Raw genomic sequence first — 13,818 nt, 5'->3', positions numbered from 1 at the left:
TATTTTTCTACTTGTTCTTATTACATGTTTTGTAAATGGTTCATTAATATTTCAGTGGACCTGCAACAGCTATTGAAAGCTCTATTGATATTTTGACAAGACGTGATTATTATGAAACACAAAATACAGTGGTATTATTTTAATCTGACTGTTACCTTTCTTTTTAATAGTATTTTGTAAAAAATAGTCAATACACTAGCAAGAAATTATACAGTGTGCCTGAATTTCTAAATGTCAATATTATTACAGAAAAAAAGTCCTTTTTTTTTTTTTTTTTAAATAAAGCTAACAGTTAGTTATTCTGCTTCAAAACTATGAATCAGCAATTTACAATAGAGCTAAAAAGAAATCCTATGAACAGATATTGTTATTCTGCTGCAGAGGTACTCCTGGAACACATTAAAGTTCATTTCAGAATGATTGACAGTAAGGATAAAATCTGCACACTAGCAATAATGTCTCATCTTTCTGCAGACATTACAATCTAGATAGAAACTAGTGACTTGCTTTGCATTATTTGGATTTTTATTACATTAAATTTTCTTTTTCCATGGTAAGTTTTTCTACTGCTGGATGCAGTTGGTTTGGTTTGGTTTTGTTTTTTAATGCTACTGTCTTTAATATTCATCAATCTTGTGAACAGATTGTAGAAAATGATGGAGATAAGCATTCCTCAAACTTCAGCTGACCAACGAAGATAAAAAGTTAAGAAATCATCACTAACAACATACTTAGCCTAGAAAACAGAAATCTATTTGAGCAAGGACACTGATCAGTTATTTGTAGTGACTAGTCTTAGGATGTAAGGAAATCATCTTACTTTACCAAAAAGTTAGTTTGGGTGGTATATTGGAAAACAACCCTTTCTGATTCTAGAGTTAGTGAATTGTAACAAGATAAATAAACAAAATAAAATTCTCAAAGGTTTTTAAGAAAGAGATGTAAATCTGATGGCATTGTCTAGATCTATTTGCTTATTTCTCAGTAGTAACTGATGATTACTCTGTCTTCCTACCAGCCACAAAATTCAGTTGCTGTGCTTTCTAATTGCTTCTAGTATTCAGAAAGTGCCCACTCAAACAATTTTTTAATCTTGAGTCTAAATTTTCTGCATATTTATAGCAAAGATTAAGATGGTAGAACCTTATCTTTATAAATAGGTATAGAACAGAAAGTGTTTTTCTTATGCACCCCACGCTGTCAGAAAGCCCTTGAATAGCTGGCTAAAGCCCTCCCAGTTTCCAAGTGCACTTGTTAAGAATGGTGGGACTTTAACAATATGCTTAAACAGATACTTAAATAAGTGAGTTTTCCTGAATCATAGCTTTGAATGCTTGCTATTACCTTATAGTGATTAAAGGGTGTAAAGTGCCTCAGTTACAATTGCACAAATTGGAATCATGAATAATTTCTTTTACTTTCATTCTAAGTACTCAGTAGTCCTGAAGGCACAACCCTGCATTATTGGATAGTCCTGAAATCACGACCCTATTTATTATAAGAATTTTTCAACAAAGCTTTTTTACTGGTAAATACTGATTTCTTTTAACTGAAACTTAGCAGAAGACTTCCAAGAGAGAAAACATTTCAAAGAACTTTCATCTGGACTATTTCTTGGGTGGAACATGAAGTTTTAATGTTTGAAATAGCAAGTTTGTAAGGCTAGTTTGGAGAATTTGAAGAAGGGACTTAATCCTGAGTTCCCCTGTTATATTGCAATTGGCCATTGCACTCATTATATCCCTTTTTCCTGTCCCTGCCTTTTAAGTAATCCTGTTCATATTGCCTTCTTTTTTTCAAATACAAAATAAAACCAAATTTTGAGATCCTTTAAATTATATTCTGGTTTCCGGTATTCCTCTTCTCAGTATTCATAAAGAGCAGATAAATCTGCATCAGGCTTATTAGTTGTGTGTTGCATTTTTTATTAATTTTTTATTTGTTTTTTCTAATACTAGAAACATTTTTTCTTAAATCAACATCTTCATAAAAATAAGATTAATAGCCTGACATTTAATGCTATACTTGCAATGACATTATTAAAAGTAGGGGCGATATTAATTTAACCTCAGATTTGAAGACAGAATAAATCTGATCTCTGAATTTCCATGCAGTAAATTGCATTCACCCGTACTTTCACACTGTGTACAGCATGAAGGGACATTTTTAAATCTCTGGTTTATCGGTGAATGCAGTTATTTTCGCATTTACATTTTATCTTTATCTAATTTTGCTTTCATATGTGTGAGGACTGCTAGCTTCTGCTAAATGTCTTGTGCTTGAATTGCCAAAATATTAGTTTCCTTATCTTCCTCTGTGGTCACCTTTGGAGTTAAAGGTATCTATAATCTCAGAATTGTTGCACAGTTTTCAAATACATCAACGCTTTACAACATGTATCTTTCTTACATCTGGCATACAGGCCAGATGTTTCCCAGCAACAGTGGAGTATAGGTTTAATGTGGTTGTCTCAGAGCTTGGAGTGCAGGTTCTTGGCTTATGAAGTCTCTATCTCCTTCTTCATTGTATCTATTCCTATCACCACCACCACCACATATAGTTTTGGTAAGATATCAAGAGAGAAAAAATATTTTGCGCCAAATGAAAAGACTTTGATTGATACTATTGGTTTTACAAGAAAAAGAATGGTAATATTACAGAACCTGAAGTTCTATAATAGATATGTTTTAACTGGGGGATATTTGTGTAGTAGTATGATGTACAAAGCAAGAAAATACATTGAATAAATATATTTTACTGAACCTTAGTCGTATTCTAAGAAGGCTTTTAGAATAGAGTACTGCATATACTTAAATAAAAGAGTAAGAACTCACTGATATTTGCTAAATTAGACTTTATTAAACAACCTAGAATCATCAAATAATTTAGTTAGAAAGTGACCTGAGGAGTTTGGTTGTACCTGCCCCTAAAAGTAAGACCAGCTTTGAAGTTACATGAGACTGGATTTGACTTGCTATGTAACTTTTTCCCAAATATAAATTCCTGTAATAAGAGATGCTTCAGAAGTTAGACTATGATAGAACTGTAAGATTCTTGCTGATGAAGAACATCATACTACATTAATAAGTGTAACATGGACAAAAAGTGTGTTGTATGTAGTCATAGAGTACATTTTGAGTAGTATTGTTTCCAAGTAAAAATGACTTTTCTCCTTTCAGAAAGGATACACATTCATGGCTGAAGCATGTACTGGTGACCTTCCTGTGGCAGCTGGAAGATGGAGGCTCCGGCTCATCGGTTCTCATAATCCACTCCCATTCCTCTCTCGTGAGGCCGTAAATAACGTCTATTCTACTAAAGAAATTAAGGACTATTACATACCCAATGACAGACATGTAATGTTCAGGTAAATATTGAGAGAATGATTAAATTCTTCTTTTTATATGGACTATCCCTGGCAGAAAAGTGTGTTCTTTCCTCTTTCTTAGAAGGGGAAAGTATTAAAGCAAATATCTGAATTTTATGGACTGTTAATGTTCAATAGCAAATTTAACATTTCATTTATGAAAGCGTTATTTTCTGAAATATTGCGACTGATTAATGAAGAACAGGTATGAAGTACACAGACTGTAACTTTAAAATCCTACTAACAGTATTTTGCATTTCTGTAGGATCAATTTTGAAATCCTATCCATAAGTCACTTACTGAAATTCCATAGTACTTTTGGGGATATAATTTTTATTAATACTTTTTTAATTTATTAAAGTTTATTAAAATCAGTTTATTCTAGCTGAGTTTGAGTTCAAAACTGACCCTGTCTAAATTATTATGCTTAAGTTTTTACACAAAGGACTACACACTGCACTAAAAGAGGCCCCATGCTTAGAGCTGATTACACGTATATATTTTGAAGATTAATTCTACCACGTTTTGCCTTGATTCCTGACAATTTGTATCAATGTTTCAAATCAATGTATTTTTCTTGAAATAGAGGTCTATTGAACAAGAGAAGTCAGATTCAACATAAATGAAGAAAACATGTGATGGAAATATAACAACTGAATTCAAATTATGTAAATTCTTTCTTCCTTAATGATTTTTTTTTTCTTTTTTCCCATCTGATGTCAACATCTTTAAAAAATTGAATTTTAAAATACTGGTGTATTTTTTTTCTCCAAATGTGCTGAATTCAGGGTGATGGTGGTAGTGTTTGCTTGCATGCTGAAATTAGTCTAACAATTCAAATTTATGGACAAAAAGCAAGTAATATATAAAGTTATGAGTCACAACAAAAAAATTATGTAAATTTCATGCTAATACTCTAATTCTACAATCTTTTAATTCCACACTCTTTTAGTGGGCCAGAATAGCAGCTTCTGTCAAATAGCTCTACCCTACTGAAAGCAAATATTTCTTTTTTTTACTTTAGCTCAGTTACTTTTTGATCTAAACCTTTCCCTTATCTGGCTAACCAAGTTTTTCAACAAATACTAGTACTAGCGGGGAGAAAATGTATATCTGGAAATTTGCTAAGGCAGTGAAAAAAAAGAAATGGCAAGACCACCACTTTTTTTGCCGCAGCACTTACTTTGATCATGGATTGACTGCACTAAATTTCACTACAGGCAGCTTAGCCCATCAGAAAAGAAACAATTCAGGAAAATCAGAAAAGCCCATTCAGGAAAACAATTGACTACAAACTCAATTTTAAGTGTTCGCTTCCAGGTCAGCACAATGTTTAGGTACTTGTGGAAAAAGAATGATCTGGTATAGTTGTTTATATTGCTATAATTTTTTTCTTCCTCTTTAGGTATTCAGTAAAAGTCACAGCATCACATATTGCTACAGTGCAGGTACAAACCTCTAAATCAGATGTGTTCATTAAACTGCAAGTTCTAGATAATGAGGAAGAAATTGTGAATGTCACTGGGAAGGGCCATGCAGTCATCCCTGCTTTTAATTTCTTGAGTAATGAAACACTTCTGAGTTCCCCCTGTAAGTATTGCATTCTATACTTGATAATTTTATTCACTGAGAGATATGCAGTAACTTTAGGTAATCACAGAAAATATTATTTCTTTCCTACTTATTCCATGATTTCCATAATTGCCTTACAATTAAGTGAAATCAGCTACATTTTCGAGCAAAGAACAGGAGTCCTTGGTCCTCAACAATGAGGAAAGGTGCCAAAGCGATTGACTGAAATAAGGTGTCCAGCTTTATTTTCTTCCTCTGCCATTTAGTCTTGTTTTGTAACTGTATCGGGTCTGGCTGAGGTGGAGTTAATTTTCCCCATAGCAGCCCTCATAGTGCTGTGCTTTGTATTGGTAGCTAGAAAGGTGTTGAAAACACACTAGTGCTTTAGCTACAGCTGACCAGTGCTTGCACAGCATCAAGGCAGTCTCTCCAACATCCACCTCCCCCTCACCCAGTAGGCTGAGGGTGGGCAAGGTCTTGGGAGGGGGCACAGCCAGGACAGCTGACCCAAACTGACCAAAGGGCTGCTCTAGACCATATGATATCTGCTCAGTGATAAAAGCTTAAGAGGAAGGAAGAGGGAGGGGGACACTCGTTATTGTAACATTTGTCTTCTGAAGCAACTGTTACATGTACTGAAGCCCTACTTCCCAGGACATAGCTGGACATTGCCCGCTGGTGGGAAGTAGAGGATAAATCTTTTGTTTTCCTTTGCTTCCGCGCAGGGCCTTTGCTTTTGCTTTATTAAACTGCCTTTATGCCTTGACCCTTTTTTTTCCACCTTATTTTCTCCTCCCCTCCATGCCTTGCTGATGAGGAGGGGAGTGATAGAGTGGCTTGGTGGGCATCTGGCATCCAGCCAAGGTCAACCCACCACAGTAACTGAGTAGAGTTTTGTGGATAATTGAAGTAGCTTCTCAGTTCTGAAAATTTTATGCATCTGCTTGTCCTTGAGAATTGAAATATGTTTTATTTTCAAGATCTTGCCTTTATTTTTTTTTTATTTTAAAGTTATAAAAAATTTGGCTGTTAGAAAACTGATGCCCAGACTGTGGGACATGGTGGATAATTCAAAGATTAGACTGAGCATTATGGTTTAAGTGCACCATCCTGAGGATCACTCCTTTTAGCAGAAATAGACATTTTATTGACTTCTCATCCATCATATGAGCCCTCGAGTACAAGGCAAAAGACTCTTGATTAAATTATATACAATTTATCCTTAAGAAAAACTCTCCATTTTTGATTCTACCTCTGCTACAGCTTCACAATGACACTCTTGAAAACAGAAGACACTGAAGGAAGAGCTACTTGCCCCAGACTTGCAAAGCTCATAAACGCCCATTATGCTATTGTCAGTTCTTTATGATAGCAACTGAAATACTGAGGAAAAGGTTATCCCTTATGGGAATACTTGAATTTAAACAAAATTTCTTTTAAGAGAAATTTATTTGAAAGTTACAGCAAACACCTCATTTATTTTTGGCTGAACAGTTGAATCTGAGAAGCTTATTTGCTCAAAATTAATTTTCTTTTTTTTTAAAAAAAAATGTTATTGCCATGCATTACGTTGCAGTCTTGTCAGCTCAGCTCTTTTTAAAGGTGAGAACCAGTGTGTGTTCAAAGGTCACCTTTCATAAGTATGCTAAAATTAATGTATTTTCTCAAAGTACTTTGAAACTAGCGATTGTACCAAACAAAATTGCAGCTGCCATCAGTTAAAACTGACTCGCTGTAGTCCAGCAAACCACCGTTCTGAATCTACTGTATGCCCAAGCCTGGCAGCATATAAATAAAGGGGCAGGGAGGTAAAGAAAATTAAGCCAAACTCTTTTCAGTGGCATCCAGTGAAATAGAAGAGACAATGGGCACAAACCGAACTGTAGAAATTACAATTAGCATTAGAAAAGGTGATTTGGAGGGTGGGGTTGGTTTTCGTTTTGCTTTGTTTCATTTTTACTCTCAGGTTGTCAAACATTGGAACAGGTTGCTCGGAGAGGTTTTGGAGTTTTCCTCCTTGGAGATAAACAAAACCCAACTGGACATGGCCGTGAGCAACCTGCCCTAGCTGAGCCTGCTTGTAGCAATGGGGTTGAGCTAAATGGTCTCCAGAGGTTGTCTTCCAGCCTCTGTCAGAAGCACTCAGCCTCCTGTGATCCTGTGGTATCATTTAATAGTTAAGGCTTAAGCTTTTTTTTTTTTCCCCTTAATGATACACAAATAATCCAGTTTCCTTGGATGTGCTGTCCAACTAAACAGGTATTCATTTACAACCGGACTTAATATGAGAGAGCCTTCAGCTTGAGGCTGTGGCAGTGCTCTGCCATCGTCCCCTTCTGACGTAGTGAGATAACTTCCTACACACCCTGGAGGGCAGAGTTAGGTTGTCCAGACACCCTCTTTCATGCTTTACTTCCAGGCTTTCAGAAGTTAGAGTTCCATCAAACTCTGTATTCCAGAGCTACAGTCACACAACATCAGCTGGTTGTTACTGGCATTTTTACTGTTTGATAATGTCAGGGCTAGGCTACTAAAGAAGCTAAAACAAAACTGGAGTGAAAATTCTGTCATCTGAAAGTACACTCAGGCAGTTGATTGACATTTGATTTTGAAGTGGTGTTGAATTTTGCTGTTCAGAAGCAGTAAATACAGTTTAATGAGGTACATAATTCTTACGCATATTTTCAACAATTGTCCCTGTAGTGCTCAGGCAATTTTTAACAAAAATGAAGTACCTTCTACCTGCTTCCGCTGCATTTCTTATATCTAATAGATTTTAGATGCTGCTGCCGTGCCGTCTTAAATTCTTTCCAAATCTTAATTTGTTTCCCTGTTTTCTATACACTCACTTCATAATCATGCTATTTCCATTTTATTTGTAAGTCTGTATACTATCTTGAATTTTTCACTATATCTACAGGTTTCATTTTGAAAATGTATATTCTTCATAAGCATTACAAATTTGCTTAAATAAAGCAGCCATTGATAAGCAAGCAAGCCAGCTACTGTACTCTCCATGGACACCACTATGCATCAATGTTGTAAGATATTAAAGTCTTCAGTCCTTTTATGAAGACTTTGAAACAATAAATCTTCTGTAAATCAATCGGTTTCTGCCTGGTTGAGCATATTCAGAACCTCAGGCAAAGACAAATTGTTCAAATACTAGATTATTGCTTTGTTAAAGCCCAAAATAGCATCATATTTCATGTGCTCACCTCCACTATTTTGAACTGCGTAGTTTTCTAACACAATCCTTTAGAAAAATGTTTTATCTAAATTTCCAATGCTGTGTGGGAAAAATAACTAATTTAATCATGTTTATGAAACATTTTGATTTCTGTCTCAACCGCACCTTGTTATTACCAGAAATAGAAAATTAAATACTATGGAGACCATGCTCTTAAAGTGTAATTCAGTTGACAATGTTGTGGGTTTAAAGGAAGTCATGGAGAAGCTGTCATGATTCTGTGACTGAGTTGCTAAGATAATCAGTAGCTATTTTTGGTTACTTTTTTTGGAATGTGGGAATGGATTAGTAAACTTAATAGTAGACTGTTGGAAATAGAAGCAGGAAAGCTATAAGATAGCTCAGATTAGGGTAAGCATCACAAATACTTGAAATAAATTGCCAAGTTACCCTCAGTAAAGTGAAGAAGAAACTTTCTTTGAGAAAACAAGCTTGTTGGCAAAGATCATAGTCTGAAGACTGAAATAAGTTAAAAGGCACAATCTGGTGAAAGAGAAGAGAAGTGGGTTCCAACAGATGCTGGAATGGAGAGGATGGGGCAGAATAACTAAGAGGGACATTTTGTCTTTGCCAGACTAGCAGGGGATATAGGTGAGACAAATTTTCCAAACTATCCACAGAAATCAGACACACTCATTAGGCTTTTATCTCTTATTCTTATGTCCTGTGATACAAATAGTTTCTGCTAATTTAAAATTATTTCATCCCTTGTGAATCATTCAATGAAATATCTGTTATATTAACCTGATTGAAAGTAGGGAGGTTGTCATATCCAGTTCCTATTCAGCAGTGGAGCCAGTCAACTGGAAAAAGTGGTGATGAAAGGTACTTTATTTCGAAGGGAATTTAAAAAGAGTTTCTAGACCTGGCAAACTGTAAAAAAGATGTTATGATTTTAGACCATAATTGAAGGTGAAATTAATATTCTGATGCCATTTAAGTGTGTGTGTGTATAGAGAGCTGTCATTTGAAAGGAATGACTGTGAAGCAGTCACTGTTTTGGTTTTTTTTAGTATTACTATTATTTTTACAATACTAGACCAAGTGGCCTTAATGTTGAAGTCCTTTTCCTAGCTATATGCAGCCTGTATGTCACAAAGATGACATTTTGTATAAGTGTTCCAGATCTTTCAGAGCATCCAAACTAAATTAAAAGATTATGAAATATACTCAGTCTAACCCATGCAGCAATATCATGTTAGCCAACCTGCTGAGTGTCTGTAGGTGCAATTTATGGTATTGTAAAAGCATGTTTCTTCACTATTGTCAAAAGTTTTGGGAAATTATGGCCTATTCAATAACAATATAGGAACCTCCATAAATACTGATGCCAAGTTCAGGTGAGGATCTATACAATCAACATTCAATGCAAGATTCATACTGTCAGTATCTAGTTGTTCTTTAAAAAGGTGTGTTTTCACAGAATAGGAATAATCAGAAACCACTGCTATACCATCAGCACCAAACTTGTTAGTTAAGCAAGACACAGTCCTCATATTTGAGACCTATTCAGTATCACACACGTTCTGCCTCTTATAGAATTTATTGCTGTGTTGACAGAAGTATTAAGTGAAATTATTGCACAAGCATCACCAGTAAAATACTATCCCCTTTCCCACCCACTATCTGTTAATTCATCTCCAGTCATAGCTGTTTTATAAATGTCTTTTATAGCTCAGAAACTGCATTTAATCAGTTGATTTTGAATATATTTACCTCTTCTGAGATGTAGCAGATGACTTGGAGCTTGAACACTCACTTGCCAATAAAGGAGTTACATACTGACTTGTTGGAAGCACGACTTGTTTTGTAGATACAAGCACAGCAGTCCTGTAGCACACATGGGGAAGTGAGTGTTCCCAATCCTTTTATTTTCCATAGTAGCAGTCTGATACAATCCAGTCTCAAAGTATCAAAATCTCATTCAGATATTTGTTTGAATCTGGAACCAAGGTAGGTACAAGTTCCTTCTAGGCAGAGCTTTGCTTAGGAAAACCAAGACTGAATATTTATGGACGTAGTAAGAAAAGAAATTTGGTGTCAGAGCACCACCTGGCGACCACAGCTAGAACTATATATATTGGCTGTGTATGAATTTTTGGGAACTTCTCCAAGTCATCTTTCCAGCAAGGGCAGAATGAGCCTTAAAGAGGATTCCACCATTCTGAGCTGAGTTATCTTCATGGCAGGGTCCTCCTCTGGGCAAACCATTGTAGACTTTTTCAATACTTATGCCTTTAAGTTTTAGGAGAGAGAGAAGAGGAGGATAGTGAGGCATTCATGAAAGCTCATTATCGCCTAAAGAATACAACCTCCCTTGAAACCTATCTACCTTGATAGGCAGAGGTAGGCTCCTTCAGAGGGAACTGCACAGCTCCTAAAGCCCAGAAATCAGATCTCCTGGAGAGGAGCTCACCTCTCTGTTGACTACAAGAAGGAGTCTGTTGACTACATTTAGTTGGCCTCACTGCTTTAAAGCTATCTTTTTGCAAATTATTTGCACTGCCCCTGATAACAGTGCTCAGACAGGTATTGGAGATCCTTCCTGACTAGAAACTTTGATGCAAATATTGGAAATGGTACCGGTACTAAAGGCAAGTTACTCAACTGGAAAATATCTGTATGTAGAGTTATTCTTCCATTTGGAATCCAAATTGGTTTTTTTTCTGGCAGGGTTTCACATGGATGCAAAAGAACATGGAAGATTCTGGTCTCTGGATACCATTTCTTCTTCATCCAAATGTACTTCTGTTGAGTGAAAGCCTCATGATTTTGGTTCCTTCTGATTAAAGACTTGATAATCTAACCACTATGAGTTCTGTCTCCTCTCACCTTCACAGAATGGGAAGCTGATACCTGGAAAGCTCAGCAGGCTCTATTTGAGTGAGAAACTATTCCACAGATACAGGCTTGCTTAGCCATACCTTTTACCAAACAACACCCACAGAGTTGCATCACTCTAAAAAATGGGTTAGAAGAAACTAAGTACTGTCTTCCTTCAAGTCTCTCACAGGCCTTCTTACCATGGGGACAGCAACAGGGATAGCTCAGGTGCTAAAGATTCTGAATGTCATGTAGAAGAGCAACTCATAGCTTGTGATGAGGAGGTTGAGACATCTTGAAGAAAGCATCTCTGCAAGGTCTTAGTTTCATTTCCTGACTTGTAGTGATTTTCTTAGAAGAAAGGAAGCACTGCCTTATGCAGAGGAAAGATGTGAAAACAAGTGTTCTGTGGCATTTGACTTCCATAAGAAATGATATTTCCTGGCTCCCTTTGAGTTTCTAGTGTCACACTTAACCTTTTATTTGGCATTTACACACCGATGTACCACCTGTAAAATTGCTGCATCTGGTCTAATAGTCCTGTCCATTCCTGTGAACTTCTTTGGATGCTTTCTCAATACACGTGAAACTCTGTACAATTTTATTTTGAAGCATTGCAGTCATACAGTATCATCATTTGCTTCTACAGTAAACCTTGAGAAGAGTAAAGCCTTCTATCCTCAGTGAAGTCAAAAAGATGCCTCTCTCCTGGCTGATGGTCCAGATATTGTTAGTGTAACACACGTGAAGCTGCTTCCCCAGAGGTGGTGTTAATCAATTTTCTATGAGATGCTCCCATTTAGAATTCTCTTTCCTTTCCCTGTGGACATTCACGAAAGATAATATCATAGGTATCAGTGGCATTAGAAATGAACACAAGTTTATGTTTCTGGATTAATGCTTCTGTTACAGCCTTTCTTTAGCATGTTCCTGGTTTCACAGTTTTTCCACATTAAGTCCTTCCTTAGGAGACAATGATATACCTTTATAAACGATAGACACCAAATAATTCTGTAGCTCTTTCAGGACTGGCTTTTTTAAAATTTTAGTTAGATATGATCTTTGTGTCAGGTTGACATAAGAGACTTCTGTAAGGGTAGAAATGGCAAGAACTGTGGCCAGTGCACCTCTCCCCTCCTTCCACAGGCACACACAATTTATTGAATTAGGTTAGTTACGCAGAGATCCCATCATTGAGCGTACAAAGCTATCTGTATTATGTAATATATAGCATTGTGCTGTGGTGGTTAGTGCAGGAAAGAAGTGTGGGGTTTTGGGGGGTATGTGGAAATGATGCACTTCATAAACAGTAACAATGGTTATATACACACTTTGAAATTTTTCATTATTTACTTCAGAGATTTGTGATTTTCATGCAGAACAAAATCAGGATAGTATTTGGAATAAGCATCATTTTAATTGGAACCTTGTGAGCATAATACAGCATGAGAAAATTGACTGTGGTAATTATTTTTATAGTTTCTGGGGGCATCTGTTTACTTCACATCAATAATTCATAGAATTTCTGGAAATTAACACTGACATTATTTATCATCTTGCAGCAAACAAAGCCCAGATTATTCAAAGTAGTACAAAGAAGGAATTGGAAACTGGAGGATCAAAAAAAAAAGGTCCTATTTCATCTTCAAAGGACACCAAAACTTCTTTCAAGCCAGGACCTGTACGAGAAGGTCCACCCGTATTAGAAGATGAATCTTTCCTCTTGGAAAACTTTCAAAATAATGCTGGAAGTCCACAACAAGTAAGAGATTCCAAATAATTGGGATTTGGAAAAAAAAACCAAACTAACAATGTAGGGGTATTGATAATTCTTCTGGTACATGTGGAGATTTGATAACCTGAGGAAAGTACAAGGAATACAAAATTAAGCTTGTTGGTAGCTTCTGAATGAGGCTATGGAGAAAAGATAATGTACATATGTGGATAACCGTTTTGTTTTCAAGTCAAGGTGATGTATTCAATCCTTAAATGTTCTTCATTTGCCAAATCCAGTTCAAGTACAGCATAACTGTCTGCTAAGGGCCAAAACCTACCAGTAATGAAGTTAAACTTCTGATGCTTCTGTGAGTTTTCTTTGAAATATGATGTAAGAGAAGCCCATCTTTAACAGTTTTAATAAGGAAGCACCTATTGCCAGTCACCTGAAAGCTTTAGTAACACATGCATAATAGCTGCTACTTGAGATGAGTTTCTCAGAGAGGGTAGTCAAAAAAATGGATTTTTTTTTCTTGACTTCACCTTGTATTATTTGTCTATCTTAGAAAAATACCTTTTATTTTCTAAAAAAGTTCTAATTTCTGTATCTCCAAGTGTTTATCTACTGTGATTTTTCCTGATAATTGAGTTTAATTGCAACAAAATATTCCAAGAAAAAAAAATAAGATTATTGAGAAATAAATTCCAGGGTTGTTCCTTTGGCTCAGAACTGGCTTTAGAATTTGGAAAACAATTTTTAAAGCGAATAATTTCCTGTGTTGTGTAGACAATGTTTAAAATAACCCATGGACCCTGTCATCTATACCTCAAATCGCGACATTATTGAGTGCTAGTATTGAGGCTCAAAGCCCTGTCTTAAAATCAAAGACAAAAGTCTTTGGTTTAGCACATGGCTTACATAGGAAAGTTACATGGAAATCTTGAAGGAATGTAGCTCCTTTTTGTATAGCCCAGTTTAGTTTCACTTGATAAACATGAGTCTTTGTTTATTTTCACAAGAATTAAAATAAAATCTGTGGAATTAACACTAATTTTTTAAGTTTCTTGTGAATACTGTAATGTGCAAGCT

At 35.8% G+C, this 13,818-nt stretch overlaps 1 protein-coding gene across 1 annotated transcript in view; it reads left to right on the top strand.

Moving 5' to 3' along the window:
* Positions 1-13,818, top strand: part of ADGB (androglobin) — a 119,113-nt gene that overhangs the window by 85,342 nt on the left and 19,953 nt on the right. The window contains exons 28-30 of the mRNA XM_009646975.1: positions 3,180-3,367; positions 4,773-4,957; positions 12,575-12,774. Coding sequence (XP_009645270.1) covers positions 3,180-3,367; positions 4,773-4,957; positions 12,575-12,774 — 573 coding nt within the window. The remainder of the gene's footprint in view (positions 1-3,179; positions 3,368-4,772; positions 4,958-12,574; positions 12,775-13,818) is intronic.

This window comes from Egretta garzetta, unplaced genomic scaffold (assembly GCF_000687185.1).
Source record: "Egretta garzetta isolate BGI_Z169 unplaced genomic scaffold, ASM68718v1 scaffold139, whole genome shotgun sequence".
Lineage (NCBI taxonomy): Eukaryota > Metazoa > Chordata > Aves > Pelecaniformes > Ardeidae > Egretta > Egretta garzetta.
The sequence above is the reverse complement of the archived record's forward strand: the minus strand, read 5'-3'. Positions and strand labels throughout refer to the sequence as shown.